General features: G+C 32.5%; 1 protein-coding gene across 1 annotated transcript in view; it reads left to right on the top strand.

Annotated features, from left to right (window-relative positions):
• Positions 1 to 13,423, top strand: part of LOC108607644 (protein abrupt) — a 51,603-nt gene that overhangs the window by 12,426 nt on the left and 25,754 nt on the right. The window contains 3 exon segments of the mRNA XM_033294857.1: positions 10,684 to 11,491; positions 12,777 to 13,149; positions 13,152 to 13,358. Of these exon segments, the coding sequence (XP_033150748.1) occupies positions 11,043 to 11,491; positions 12,777 to 13,149; positions 13,152 to 13,358 (1,029 nt within the window). The 5' untranslated portion in view covers positions 10,684 to 11,042.

Raw genomic sequence — 13,423 nt, 5'->3', positions numbered from 1 at the left:
GTTTCTCTTTTTTTTGCAAACAAATCAAAATTCAAATCAAATTCTGCTGCTGCAGAGCATCAAAAAATAAAATAAAATGTATTTTTATATGGCAACAAACAGCAGCAGGCACTTTGCTTTAAAGGGGTACCACCCCGCTCCCCAGCCCCTTCTTCACTTCATCTAGTCTTGGGTTCGCATCAATTGTCTGCACTTGAGTTCAATTTCTGTAGTCGCTGGCAATTTTATTTTTGGTTAAAAATGCTTTTGAAGCACACATGTATGAGTAAACAATAGCGCACATCTTTTTAGTGCTGGGCATGGGTAATATTGTCATAATCATAAATTTTATGAAGATTCAAATGTACTGCGTACAAATTTAGCTACAATTATTACTTACTTCACTGACGCCATCGCACACACACACACACACAACACACACATACACACACATAGCTATTGTTGCTGTGTTCTTCATTTGCTCAGTTAACCATGGCACTAAGTCGTGAGGGCGGCAGCAGCTTGACATGGGGTCGCCTGTCTATAAAAAATATGTAATTTAAATGTGTGTAGAAGATTTAAGCTGAGCTAGCTGGGATTGCGTATAAAACTTATTAGGGGTATTGCTTGATATTTATACGAAACATTGAAATCAAATCATAAGCTGTGTAAGATCTTCCAACAAATATTTATATTGACTTGATGACTTCATAAGGTCATAACAAGCTATATATATCTCTTAGGAGCTGAGAATACGTTCTGAAATATAAATGTCATTAGCTAAATAGGAACTTAGAATACTTCAATACTTCATGTCAATTTGTTCCATATTCCTTTTTTTAGAACTGAGCACACTTTAAGACTTTCTATCATTTTATTCCATATTCCTTTTTCTTCTTCCTTTTGGAACTGAAAAGTGAATATTTTATTCCATTCAGCTTAACAGCTTTAACTTTTGTAGTCCAAATTCTTCTTCTATATGTCAATCTTTCATGAACTGAAAGCAATACCAAAGACACTTCTTCCGCTCTTCTTCTTTCGCGCTACCCCATTTATTTTTGCTCTCAATACTTTAATTACCTTTCTAGCTAGCTATAACTAGTACCAGGCTACTATTATAATCTTCCGCTGCTTGTCACCCCAAAGTACCCCCGCCCTACGTATATTTCGTAGTATTGTGACAACAAATGAAAAATTGCAATGACTTAATTACTTTTAATAAAGATGTCCGTGTGCGTGGAAAATTTTCTACTTCATTAGCAAAATATAGTTTTGCATAATGTCTCATTATGCGACAGCGACAGATCAAGTTGATCAGCAGTGGGACAACTTATTGTCTGTCTGTCTCTCTGTGTGTGTGGGAGGCAAAGTGGGTGGGTGGGAGGTCGCCTTAATACATACAAATTGAAAATTGATGAACTTATCCGGTGTAACTGTGTGTGTGTGTGTGTGTAGCATAAGTGTATTTCAATCAATGATGCCTCTCGGTCGCTACAAATATCAATCAATTGCCAAATGGCAAACGGCGGAGCAAACTCATTTTATAGGAAATTACTAATAATAATGATTTTTAATTGAATACTGCGCACTTCATTCATTTGAATACAAGCTGAGGGGCAATGAGAACTTTCGATGCCAGCCATAAACACTTGGAGGGCGCTTCCATTAGGCAGCTCCGATCGATGTGAGGTACTCATGGTTATATATTTGGCTACAGTGGGTCACAGCAGCAGTACTTGTGGCTGTTATTTTCGGTTCGGGCACCGCAATCAATTCAAGCATGAAAGCAATTTTTTAAATTATTTTGGTTGAGCGCTTCATTTTCCTAAAATTATGACATAATCAGCAGCAGCAACAGCAGCAGCAGCAGCAGCAACAATAACGACAGTCACCTAATAATGTCATGTGAAATTTATCGTAGACTCCCCCCCACCCCACCACCCGCTACACAAACCCAACTCGAGGGCGTGGAACAGGAACAGCGAACTGGAAGCTGCTGTGGCTGCGGCTGCGGCTTTGGCTTTTGCTTACCACGTATGTTAAGTTCGGGGGGGTAGCATAAATTTCGATATATCTAAATATATTTGGATGCGACACCTTCCGCTTCACAAATCAGCGCATGTGTGTGTTTTGGCATTGAAGCTAAGCGGGAGGGAGACGGGGTAGACGGGCGGGTATCGTTGCTGGAAACCTTGGCTGACCAGTTGGTTAATGTTAATTTTATAATTAACCTACTGTCAGCGCGACAGAGCGTGCCTCAAGTGCTGCGCTCTATATATCGATTGAAAATCAAACACTTTATGTGGCTTAATGTGAGACACACACAAAGTCTATTTGTCTATTTGTTTGGCTTTTGTTTCAGACATCGAAGACATGTAGTTAAAACTAAACTCATAAAACTCTCAAGTGTAGACAAAAGAGCAAATGCAATGGGTTTGCTTTTAAAAAATAAATTAAAATGTTTAAGCGGGAGTATTCACTTAGCTTAACTGGGTTAAGGTAACTACAGCGTGTTAAGCTAATAAAAGTTAAGAAAGAGTAAGAGAAAGGCTGCAGTACAAAAATATAAACTAAGGTGTGTTTGGCTACAGTTTAAAGCATTAACAACTGCAAGTTGCATTAATAAAAATAATGCAAAGCTAATTTTAAAAATATATAAAATATTTTTGTAGTGTAAAAAATTCAATTGCATTGCATTTTTTACTTAAGCTGTAAAGCAAAGTATTTAATTATAAAAGTATTTTATGCACTACAGTATTTTTCAATGCAAATTTAAATATTTTGCTGCCAATTTTTTAGCACTAAAAAGAAAAATGTTTTTAAAGCATATTATTTAAATTGTTAAACGTTTTTTAAAGCGTTAAAATAAATTTCTGTTTTAAGCATTAAATTTTAAGCATTAAATGGGTTTTTGAAATATAAATTAATATAAAAACATTTTTTAAAGCGTTAAAAAAAAATTCTCTAAGCTATTTTAAGCATTAAATAATTTTTTAAATACAAATTGATGTATACATATTGTTTAAAGTAATAAAATAAAATTCTTTACGCTATTTTAAGCATTAAATAATTTTTTAAATATTATTTAATGTATTTAAATAGGTATAGTATTATTTTTTAACGCTTAAGTCACACTAAAATATTTTTGAAAATGTTCAAAGCAACATTTATGTTTTATTTAAGTGTATTTGTTGCTTAAAAATATTTTAATAATATTTTAAAATATAAAAAATATATGCTTGCCATTTAAAAGTTTAAAGTCTTGTGTTAAATGAAATTTAAGCCAACCAAATGATTGAAGTACGCATTGATATAAAAAATATATAATACAATCAAATGCTGGTGGGCGAAGTAGTTGTTAGCCAAGTATGTAAAGCCGATCATAAACTCGAACAACAACAACAACAAAAAGTAATGAACACACACATACAGTGACAAGCACAAATAGAAATAGAAAAGCAAAGCAAGTTAACCAATGAAATAAACGCAAATTTAATGACAAAAACGCGAGCGTCGAACAACTTGGCCAATACGCGTGGCCACTTGGCTTGTTGCTCATTACAAGTGCGAGAGCGAGAGAGAGAGACAAAGAGAGCGCAAGCGCTCGCGTCTACGAAAATGAATAAAAAGACGCAGAGCCAAACAATGTAAGCGTATAAAAAAAAATGTTATAAGTTATAGACGCGTCTAATAAAAAGAGACAAGTTAAAGCTAAAGCAAGAGCCAATGACACTTACAACTTTGCATATATATAGTGAAGATCGTTAAGTTAATTTCTATATTGAGAAACAAAAGACAGCAACGAAATAAAAAAAATTAGCTTGTGGGTACTGCAGTCAGTTTTAACTAAAACTATTTGTCTGTATTTGTTTTTCGACGCTATTCGCTTTCTCTTTGTCATTAATTGTATACGAAATAATGTTGCAGCTACATTTGTATCTGGAAGATACTTTTGGCTTTGGCTAATTTAATTTATGATCAGTTTATGTTAATGTGACTGACGCTTGCTTGTTGTTGTTGCTATAATATATATGCGTGTATTTTCTCAATTTCTCAATATTATCAATTTTTTTTGTGTGTGTAAAGTTCAATGACACGCAACAAAGTAAATACTTTAGCTGTATCTTTAGCGTATCTTTAACTATTTGTATGTGTATTTTCGGTCAAAGAAAGTTTGATTTTTATTATATTTTTTTTTTTTTGCATATGTGTGCCCCAAAAATTGCTTGAAGCATGCGAAACATTTACCTCGCTCCATAGAGCTAATTGCATAGCATTTAGTGATGACTATCAAGCCAACTGGACAGCGCCCATTAAGCGACGTCGCCATTTGCCTAAGTTGAAAATTAATTAGCTAAGCTTAGCGCGCACGTGGGTGCAACTATAACTATACAGTTATATTGCAGTCATTATAGTCACATGTAAGCGTTCACACAGGTGCAACTCAAAGATACTTTTGGGTCTTGCTTTAGTTTTTTGTTCATTTGCTTTGTTTTATTTTATGTCTATGTGTGTCTATCTCGTCTGTGTATCTCAAACTATTTACTCATTTAATTTCAACTTTGAAATTTTGAAATTACTCAATTAGTTTAATTAGCAGTTCGTGGGCAGCGCGACTTGATTTTAGTGCAGACAGCTTGGCATATAAAATAAATAAAACTACAAATATTTAGCCATTGTGGTTGGACAAGTTTTCAGTTTTCAATACGCATTTGGGCCATATAAATTGTTTACTAAACAGTTTTGTCGATTGTGTGAACTTAACTAATTAAAAGGTATCACATTTGCGATGATTCGTTGCGATTTGATTTGTCAAGGTCTTCACATTTGTTTAAACTACAAATAATGTGGATTAAGTGTGCGGATAAGCTAAAAACATGAGAGAGTGGAATAGGCTTAAAAACAAATAAAGAAATACACACAAAAAAATTCTAAGCATATTTCGAGCTTGAAAAATATTTTTATATTTAAAAACAAATTAATAAAGGCAAAGAAAATCTAATCAAATTTGGCGCTTGAAAAATATTTATAAAAATAAAAAATGCTACAAGATAATTTTTTTTAAATTCTAAAATGTTTGTATAATAAACATTTGACTATTGTTTAAGCCATTGTTGTTAACTACTATTGACAATATTGTAGCTAGCTTCGTTTCAAAGCAAAATTAGAGAAGTAAATAACGAAATTCTAATCATAAAAAACATTTATTTAAATATTAGTTGCCTTAAAATATTTTAAGAAAATTTCAAAATGCATTTACATTTCAGTTTGGAGAAATTTACTTATAAGCATAACAAATTTATTAAAAGTTGAACATAAAATATTCAACAAAAAATTCTAAAATATTTGCATTGCTATATTTTTGCTTTATAAACATTTGACTATTCTTTAAAGCATTATTGTTAACTTTTAATAACAATATTATAGCAAGCTCAGTTGTTTTCTCAAACTCTAAGCTAAGAAATAGCAATAGCAATATTATAAATTTATTAAAAAAAATTCTAAGCAAAGCTGTAATTAAGAAAATATTTATTTAATTCAAAATTGCATGCAAATGCTTAAGAAAAAAATTCTAAATCGAAAAAATTTTTAAAAGTTGCACAAAAAATATTGAAAAAAATTCTTAAATATTTGCTATGCATTAAAAATAATTATTTAACAATTTTACTATTGTTGAAAATCTTTAATGACTATATCAGTTACTTTTTCTCAAACTCTAAGTACACGCGTCAAAGTCAAAGAAGTTGGGTGATTGTCATTTATCAAAATCATTAATGCAATTACGCGAATCATGTTAGAGCGAGAGCGCGCGATAAAGAGCGAGTAAGACAGCGCGCTGCTTTTGGCTTCTTTTGCTAATTATTTTGAATTATTCAATTTCATGTCTCAATTTAAATTCTCAGAGGCAATTAGGAAAGTCGTGCCCAGTCCATTCTTATCTTATATATATAGACATTTTAGTTTTCAATGTGTGTGTGTGTGTGTGTGTGTAGCGCTGAGTGGCACTTTGATGCGTGTGCAGGAGCGAGGGTCAGCGCTACAAATGCAAATTAGAATTTCTATGTGGGGGAGTGAAAAACCATTTAAATAATTGAAAATCGAATAAATCGCACAAATGCAAAATAGAAATATATATATCGCATGTACGTTATATAAGAAAAATTGCATAAAAATTAAATTAAAACTCATGCAAATTGCAAAACATGCACTAAAAGTTTTTTTTGCAAAAACCAATTTTCGGGCTCAGGCCTACGAACTAACTAACAGCAAAGCCAAAGCAATAATCAAACGGACAACTGTTATATATATATAGTGAGATATATATATATGTGCGTTGTCTAAATGCGCAACGGTTTGTTGATGTGCAAAATCTAATTAATTATTTCATTAAAAGCGTATTTTATTGACATTCTAATTTGAATTTTTCGTACATTTTCCACATAGAGGCTGCCATTATATACTCATCGTATATATTTACTTATCAAATTGTTTACAATTTGCGGGCGGGCGGGCTGGCTGTGGCCTATGCGGCGTATGAGCAATTTTAATTGGTTTTTAACTAATTTGCTTGCATTTTAGTTGTAGCCGCCGCCCCCCCCGTTGACAATGATTGGGTGGGACTGTTGATTTATTTTGACATTTTCTAATCAATTTTATTTATGCATTGCGAGCAATCAACAACAAATCAAAATATTTGAATCAATAAAGTGCAAAGAAATTGCAATTTACTAAAGTAAAAATGATTTCGCCTTTATGCTCGATCATAAACGTTAACTAAACATAACGCGCTTGTGCCTTCAAATTCTACTTACTATTCAAATGGCAATGGTAAACGCTATCATTATTACTGTTATTATGATTATCATCCACCCACCCATTTATGAGCATGTTGAGTTTGCACAGTGGGTCTCTCTCGGTATCAGTTTACCCAAAAATATAAAAGTAGTTGCCCATAAACGTTGCTAGACTAGCGAGTCCTGCCAAACAACAACAACAACAACAACAGCAATAATAATTTTGATACAATTTCTTACGCACACACGTACAAATTTATGCATGTCCATGTGTGTGTGTGATGTACGTAGCCCTCATATGATTGGTTATGCGTCGCTTATTTCTCTGTATATTCTTGTTTAGCAATTCGCCTTTTTTTTTATTTACTCGTACTATTATCATTTACATTTTATTTGTTATTATGCTACGTTTTGTGTGCTCCTTTTTCTCACAGTCTCCACCCTTCAATTATAAACACACACACACACAGCACACAGACAAATAAACTTACAATTAGATATACATATAGTATATGTGTCTGTTTATTTGGCTCTGTGACTTCATTTCAATATATACTCTATAATATGTGGAAATATTAAAAAGTGAGTTCCTTAAAACGCATTTATTATAGTTTTACTCAAAATATTAATAATAAATAATTATTTTTGCAAATTGGCATATTTAATACGTTTCTTTCGTTATTATATATATTTTTAAATGTATAATTTACTTTTTTCTGCTAAAATAAACTTAAAGATTTTTATTTTAAATATTTCCAATATTTTAAAATAATTATTTAAATGTTTTCAATACATTTCCTTAAATAAATTTGAATTTCCAATTATTTCTATATCAAATTGCTATTCATCAAATATTTCTATATCAAATTCTTTTCAACTTAAAAATTTTAAATAAATTTTTGTTTAATTACGCATTATTATTATTTCAAATATTTTAAAATAATTATTTAAAAGTTTAAATTTTAATACATTTGCTTAAATACAAATTAATTTTACTATCAAATTTTTTATTTTTATAGCAAATATTTTTAAATCAAATTCTTTTCAACTTGAAAATGTTAAATACATTTTGGTTTAATTCTAGCTATATTTTAAAATGATTATTTAAATGTTTTAAAATTTTAATACATTTCCTTAAAGGCAAACAAATTTTAATTTATTTTTTTATTTGTATAGCAAATGTTTTTAAATCAAATTAAACAAATTTTAATTTCAAATTTTTAATTTTTATATGAAATATTTCTAAATTAATTCAACTTTAAAATTTTAAATAAATTTTTGTTTAATTACTAGCTATGTATATAATTAATTTTGTGTGTAAATGAAAAAAAATTTCTGCTGCATATTCATTAAAAATGCTTGTTATGCTTCTAATATAGAAATTAAAGCGTATTCAATGTTAGGTGTGCTCGTATTTCAACTTCTTGTTACTGCACGCAAATTTTTTGATATGTTTTGTTTTAGACAGGCGATTTGATATCCGCACTGCCATTTATATTTTGCAATATATATATTTTTTTTTCTGCTGTTGTACGTGTCAGTATAAGCAAATGCAATTGCGTTGCACGCCCAGCCACCCACACACACTTTGAAAGTACAGTTACTGCTGCCAACTCTATTTATGTGTGTGCTTAATAAGTTTTTCCTATTTTCCTATTTTTTTTTTATTTGGCGGTACCTTTAGCATTTACATATTTTTCTGGTTACCAACCGGAATCGCATTTTTGTTTTGTTTTTCGTCTTCATATATTTGTTGTTGTTGTTGTTGCTATTATTGCTGCCCTTTCGAATTTATGCGATACGACGCGAATGTTTGTTCAATAAACGAAATAATTGTCGGCAAGTGTGTTATGATGAAATTGTTTTGGGTTACTTCATAAATTAGCGCACAACAAACAGTAAAGCGTAACAGATATATACACAACTTACCTCGTAACCAGTGGCGTGGGTAGATAGGGGGTGAGCTGTAAATAAAGCCGCCCTCATGGCTATATTATTTATATATTTGATAGTTTGCTTAATCAATAAAATAAATAAAATTTGTTTTAAATTGGCGCATTCTAATTTAGTTTATCTCTCTCTCTCAATTGAGCGAGGTGTCTGCCTTATAAATGACCCACCAAGTAGTAGTTTGGGTACTCATCTTATGTGCTGCTCATAATCGAATTTAAAGCGTCATATCATTAATCAAACAAACCCAAAAACTCCAAAGATGTAAACACGTAATTCAAAACCTTGAAGCAGCAACAGAAACAGGAACTCCAAACCCACAAACAAACAAAACTGTGTACAAATTTCCAGTTGGAATTTTCATGGGATATAATTTTTCTTCTTCTTTTTTGTTGTGTTGTGGTCGGGGGCATGAAAAATGAATGCAGGCGCCAATTGCAATCGAAAAAGTTAATGCATTTGGCTTCTGTGATTACTTATTTTTCGCCTGTCTTCTTTGCTGCTCTTTCTTCTCACTGCCTCTTCCATTATTTTGGGCGTTACGCTTACATGGATCGCAGCAGATCTCAAATATGTAATCGTTTGTATATTAGATGAATGCGTTTATAAATATTTTGAAGGCAGCACATCGATCAGTTTGGCTTGAGGTTCGTGTGTGTTAAATGAAGATGGCTACAATAAGTACAGAAGACTCTACACTCAAAGAAAATGTGCGCAATTGCTTAGAATAGTAATTTAGTAAGAATTTAGAATAGTATTAAGTAATTTAGTTTGAATTTTATTGCTCAAATGCTTTAATTAAGTCAAAATTAAAAAACATTTTTGAATAAATGGAGAAATTGTAAATGACAAACTAGAAAAATTAAATTACATTTTTTTAGACTAAAGCAATCAAGTTTTTGTGCAATTATTTCGTTTTAAAAATTAAAAAAAACCAATAATATTTTCTTATTGCTTTGATTTTAAATTTATATGCCCGAAATGGTTTTATAAATGTTCAAAAAAGTATGAAAATAATAAATAAATTGTAAATGCAACATTTTAAAAATATAATTTGTATTTTTTTTTAGCAAAAATTTATTTTTTTTTTTAAGATAAAATAAAATTGTCTTTAAATTTATTGCTTTAAAAAAAACCAAGACAATTTGCTTAATTGTATAAATTATTAAATTTAAATTAAAAACTTAAATAGCAATTACTTTATTTAAATGTTTTTTACTTTTTCTATATTTTTGGTATAATTTTTTTGTATAATTAACTTTTGAAGTGTATTTAAAACTATAACAATAGTTTTAAAATATTTTTAAAATTCTTTAACTCTTTTTTAAACAAAATTCTAAATATCAATATTTGTAATGCATTGCATATAAATTAAATTTTTTTTAATTTTTCTTTAAAACAAAAGTTATAATAGATAATTTTTGAATGCATTTTGCCTATAAATTTAATTTCTGACAGTGTATCTATGGCTAGTACGCCTGCTTCTAATGATCTTGTACAATTATTTAGGCTTGTAACTCAAACCCAAAATATTGAAAGAGCCATAGAGAGGGAGAGAGAGAAAGAAACGAACGCGTTTGCTGCTTTTATTGTTCGCTGCTTGTAAACGGTTAAATTAAATTGATTTGCGTCTAATGCCCCCGACAAGTGGCCAGCTCGGTGCTCGGTGCGGAGCTCAGTGCTCCGGTCTTCGGTCGCGTAATTAATGATTCCATTAGACATACGCCGAGTGGGGCAAGAAGCAGCCGCTAGCCGCCAGAGCCGCCAGCGTCTTGCTGCTTAAGTATGAATAATTGGTAATAGTATTTAATGATGGGTTTACCAATGCCAATAGCTGTGGCGATTGGCAGGGGGTGGGGGAGGGGGTAAGGCCACCTGCCGCTGACGCAGTGGCAATTGAAACTGAAATTGTGTGCGCCAACTCATGTGATTTTTTTTCGCTCTGTCTCTTTCTTTTTAGCTAACGCTCTGTCGCTTGCAAGTAAAACGTTCCGTCCATGCTTTGGTTACGCCAAGTTCGGTGAAAATGGACAAAGGCCGCAGCAGATTGCCACAAACTACGCCCAATTAGCCGCCACCACCCCCACAAACCGAAAGGAAAAAGCAGCAGCAAAAGTTTGCGCATTTTTTTCTGGCAGTGTAAATATTTGCGCAGTTTTTTTTAACAAAAGGCCACATAATAAACAACAATAGGCATAGTCCAAGCAGCGTATTAGCAACAAAAGTCCATTAACAAACATAGAGTGAGAGAGATAGAGAGCGAGAGCAGCTGCAGCAGCATCTGGGGCATCGACTATAAAAAGTTTGTGCCACACATAAATGACCGAATCCACTCAGCTGCAAACGGCGGAGAATAACAACGCGGGCGTGGTCAAAATGGAGCCACCGCCACCGGTGACCTCCCACACATTGGCCGCTGCCGCTGCCGCAGCCGCTGCGACCGCTACAGCTGCTGCTGGCGCCAACGCGGCGCTCTCACCAGCAACACCACCCCAGCAATCGCTACAACAACAGCAACAACAACAACATTATGCGCTTAAGTGGAATGATTTCCAAAGCTCGATACTCAATTCGTTTCGTCACCTGCGCGATGAGGAGGATTTCGTTGATGTGACGCTCGCCTGCGATGAGCGCTCATTCACCGCCCACAAGGTCGTCCTCAGCGCCTGCAGTCCCTACTTTCGCAAACTGCTCAAGGCCAATCCCTGCGAGCATCCCATTGTCATATTGCGCGACGTGCGCTGCGAGGACGTCGAGAATTTGCTAAGGTAAGCGCGCAATTAAAAAAAAACTTTTCAAAACAATTGCAAATTATTTAATCAAAGTTTCATCAAGGCTAAGACTAATCTTAGTAAATTTTAATAAGAAATTAATAGAAACTCAACTAACTAGCAATAAAATAAATATGAGAAATTTTTGCAAGTGCGAATAATTAGCGCTTTTAACATTTGTATTTAATCTTTTGGCATTTTTACTTATACAAAATTTTTTATGCAATCAATCAATCAATTATTTAATAAGAATTTATTCAAGGCTTAGCAAATTCTTTGCTAAATCATTTTAGCAATTATAGAAACTCAACTAAGCTGCCCACATATAATAAAATAAATTAGATTTTTTTGCAATTTATAGTAATTAGCGCTTTTAAAATTTGTCATTTTTACTAATACAAAATTATACCCAAATTTTAATAAGAAATTGTTAGAAATTCATTTCAGTTTTGCACAAATAATAATAAAAATAGGAGAAAATTTTGCAATTTGGAATTGTGGAATAAAATTTGTATTTAATTTTTTTTGGCATTTTTACTAATACAAAATTTTTAGCAAATGTGAATAAGAAAATTGATAGAAACTCAACTAAGTTTTTGACAAATAATAAAAAAATACGAGACATTTTTGCAATTTAGCAATACTAGTATTGGCGCTTTTAAAATTTGTATTTAATTTTTGGTGGTATTTTTGCTAATACAAAATTATTATGCAATCAAAATTATTATGCAAAATTCCCTAAAAATGTAGCAAGGGTTTCTTTTTAAAATCTTTTTAAATTTAAAATTAATTTCAAATATTTTGCATACTCAAGAAATCAAATTAAAATAGTTGCAAAATACCCTAAAAATTAAGCCAGGCCTTTTTTAAAATGTTTTTAATTTTAAAATTAATTCGACATTTTTTTTCATGTTCAACAACTTAATACAAAATTAAAAGGCAAATTGTTGGCGTTAGTGCGTTATTAGCAACTTGAAAATTAGTTAAGCTGCAAACATAAATATATAAAAATATTTGTGTAATAGAATTCAAATTAAATTAAATTAAATTAGCAAACTGTAACTAAACTTTGTGTTAAATAATTTTTAATAGCGAAGTTATCTATATAAATAAAAAAAAAAGTGTTACAACCTTTATGAATGCAATTTAAAATATTAAATAAAATTAAGCAACTTTTTCAAAGCTTAGTTTTTTCAGCTGTTTGAGCTTAATAAATTTTTTTTAATATATGCCAAGCGCTACTGTCTTTTATTTTATTTAATGAATTTTTTTTCAATTGCAGCTTCATGTACAATGGCGAGGTGAACGTCAGTCATGAGCAGTTGCCGGACTTTCTGAAGACCGCACATCTGCTGCAGATACGCGGCCTGGCGGATGTTAACGGTGGCTATCCGTATGCCAAGGCGCTTTCCGCTGCTTTGAGCCACAACAACAACAACAATAGCAACAATAACAACAATGCTGATAGCAGCAATCACAATAAAATTAGCAGCTATTTGCCCACAGCGCTTCAAAGCAGCCACAACAACAACAACAGCAGCAACAATAGTAATAACAACAACAACAGCAGTAACAACAGCAGCAACCACAGTCAGAATTCAACGTTTAGCACACCACAAACACCAGCGGCAATGCCTGTGTCCAGTGCAGCCGAACCGCCGCCCCGCAGCTGCCACGCCATTCATTGACCGCTGCGGTTGCCGCTGCTGCCGCTGCCAACAGCAACAGCCAGTTGCAGACACAGCAGCAGCAGCAGCTGCAGAGCAGCAGTGGCAGCAGCAATAGCGGCACGCCCGCCATACAGGAGCTGAAGGCATCCTCAGCTGCGTCGCCCGTAAGCAACTCACAAGCAAATGCAAGCAAAGTAATGTGCAAACATTGCCAAGCCCAAGACTGAGCTGCAAACTTATCGAACCACCCTCTCTATTC

This window comes from Drosophila busckii, chromosome 2L, assembly GCF_011750605.1.
Source record: "Drosophila busckii strain San Diego stock center, stock number 13000-0081.31 chromosome 2L, ASM1175060v1, whole genome shotgun sequence".
Taxonomy (NCBI): Eukaryota; Metazoa; Arthropoda; class Insecta; order Diptera; family Drosophilidae; genus Drosophila; species Drosophila busckii.
Note: the sequence above shows the minus strand (reverse complement) of the source record. Positions and strands in the feature narration are given on the sequence as shown.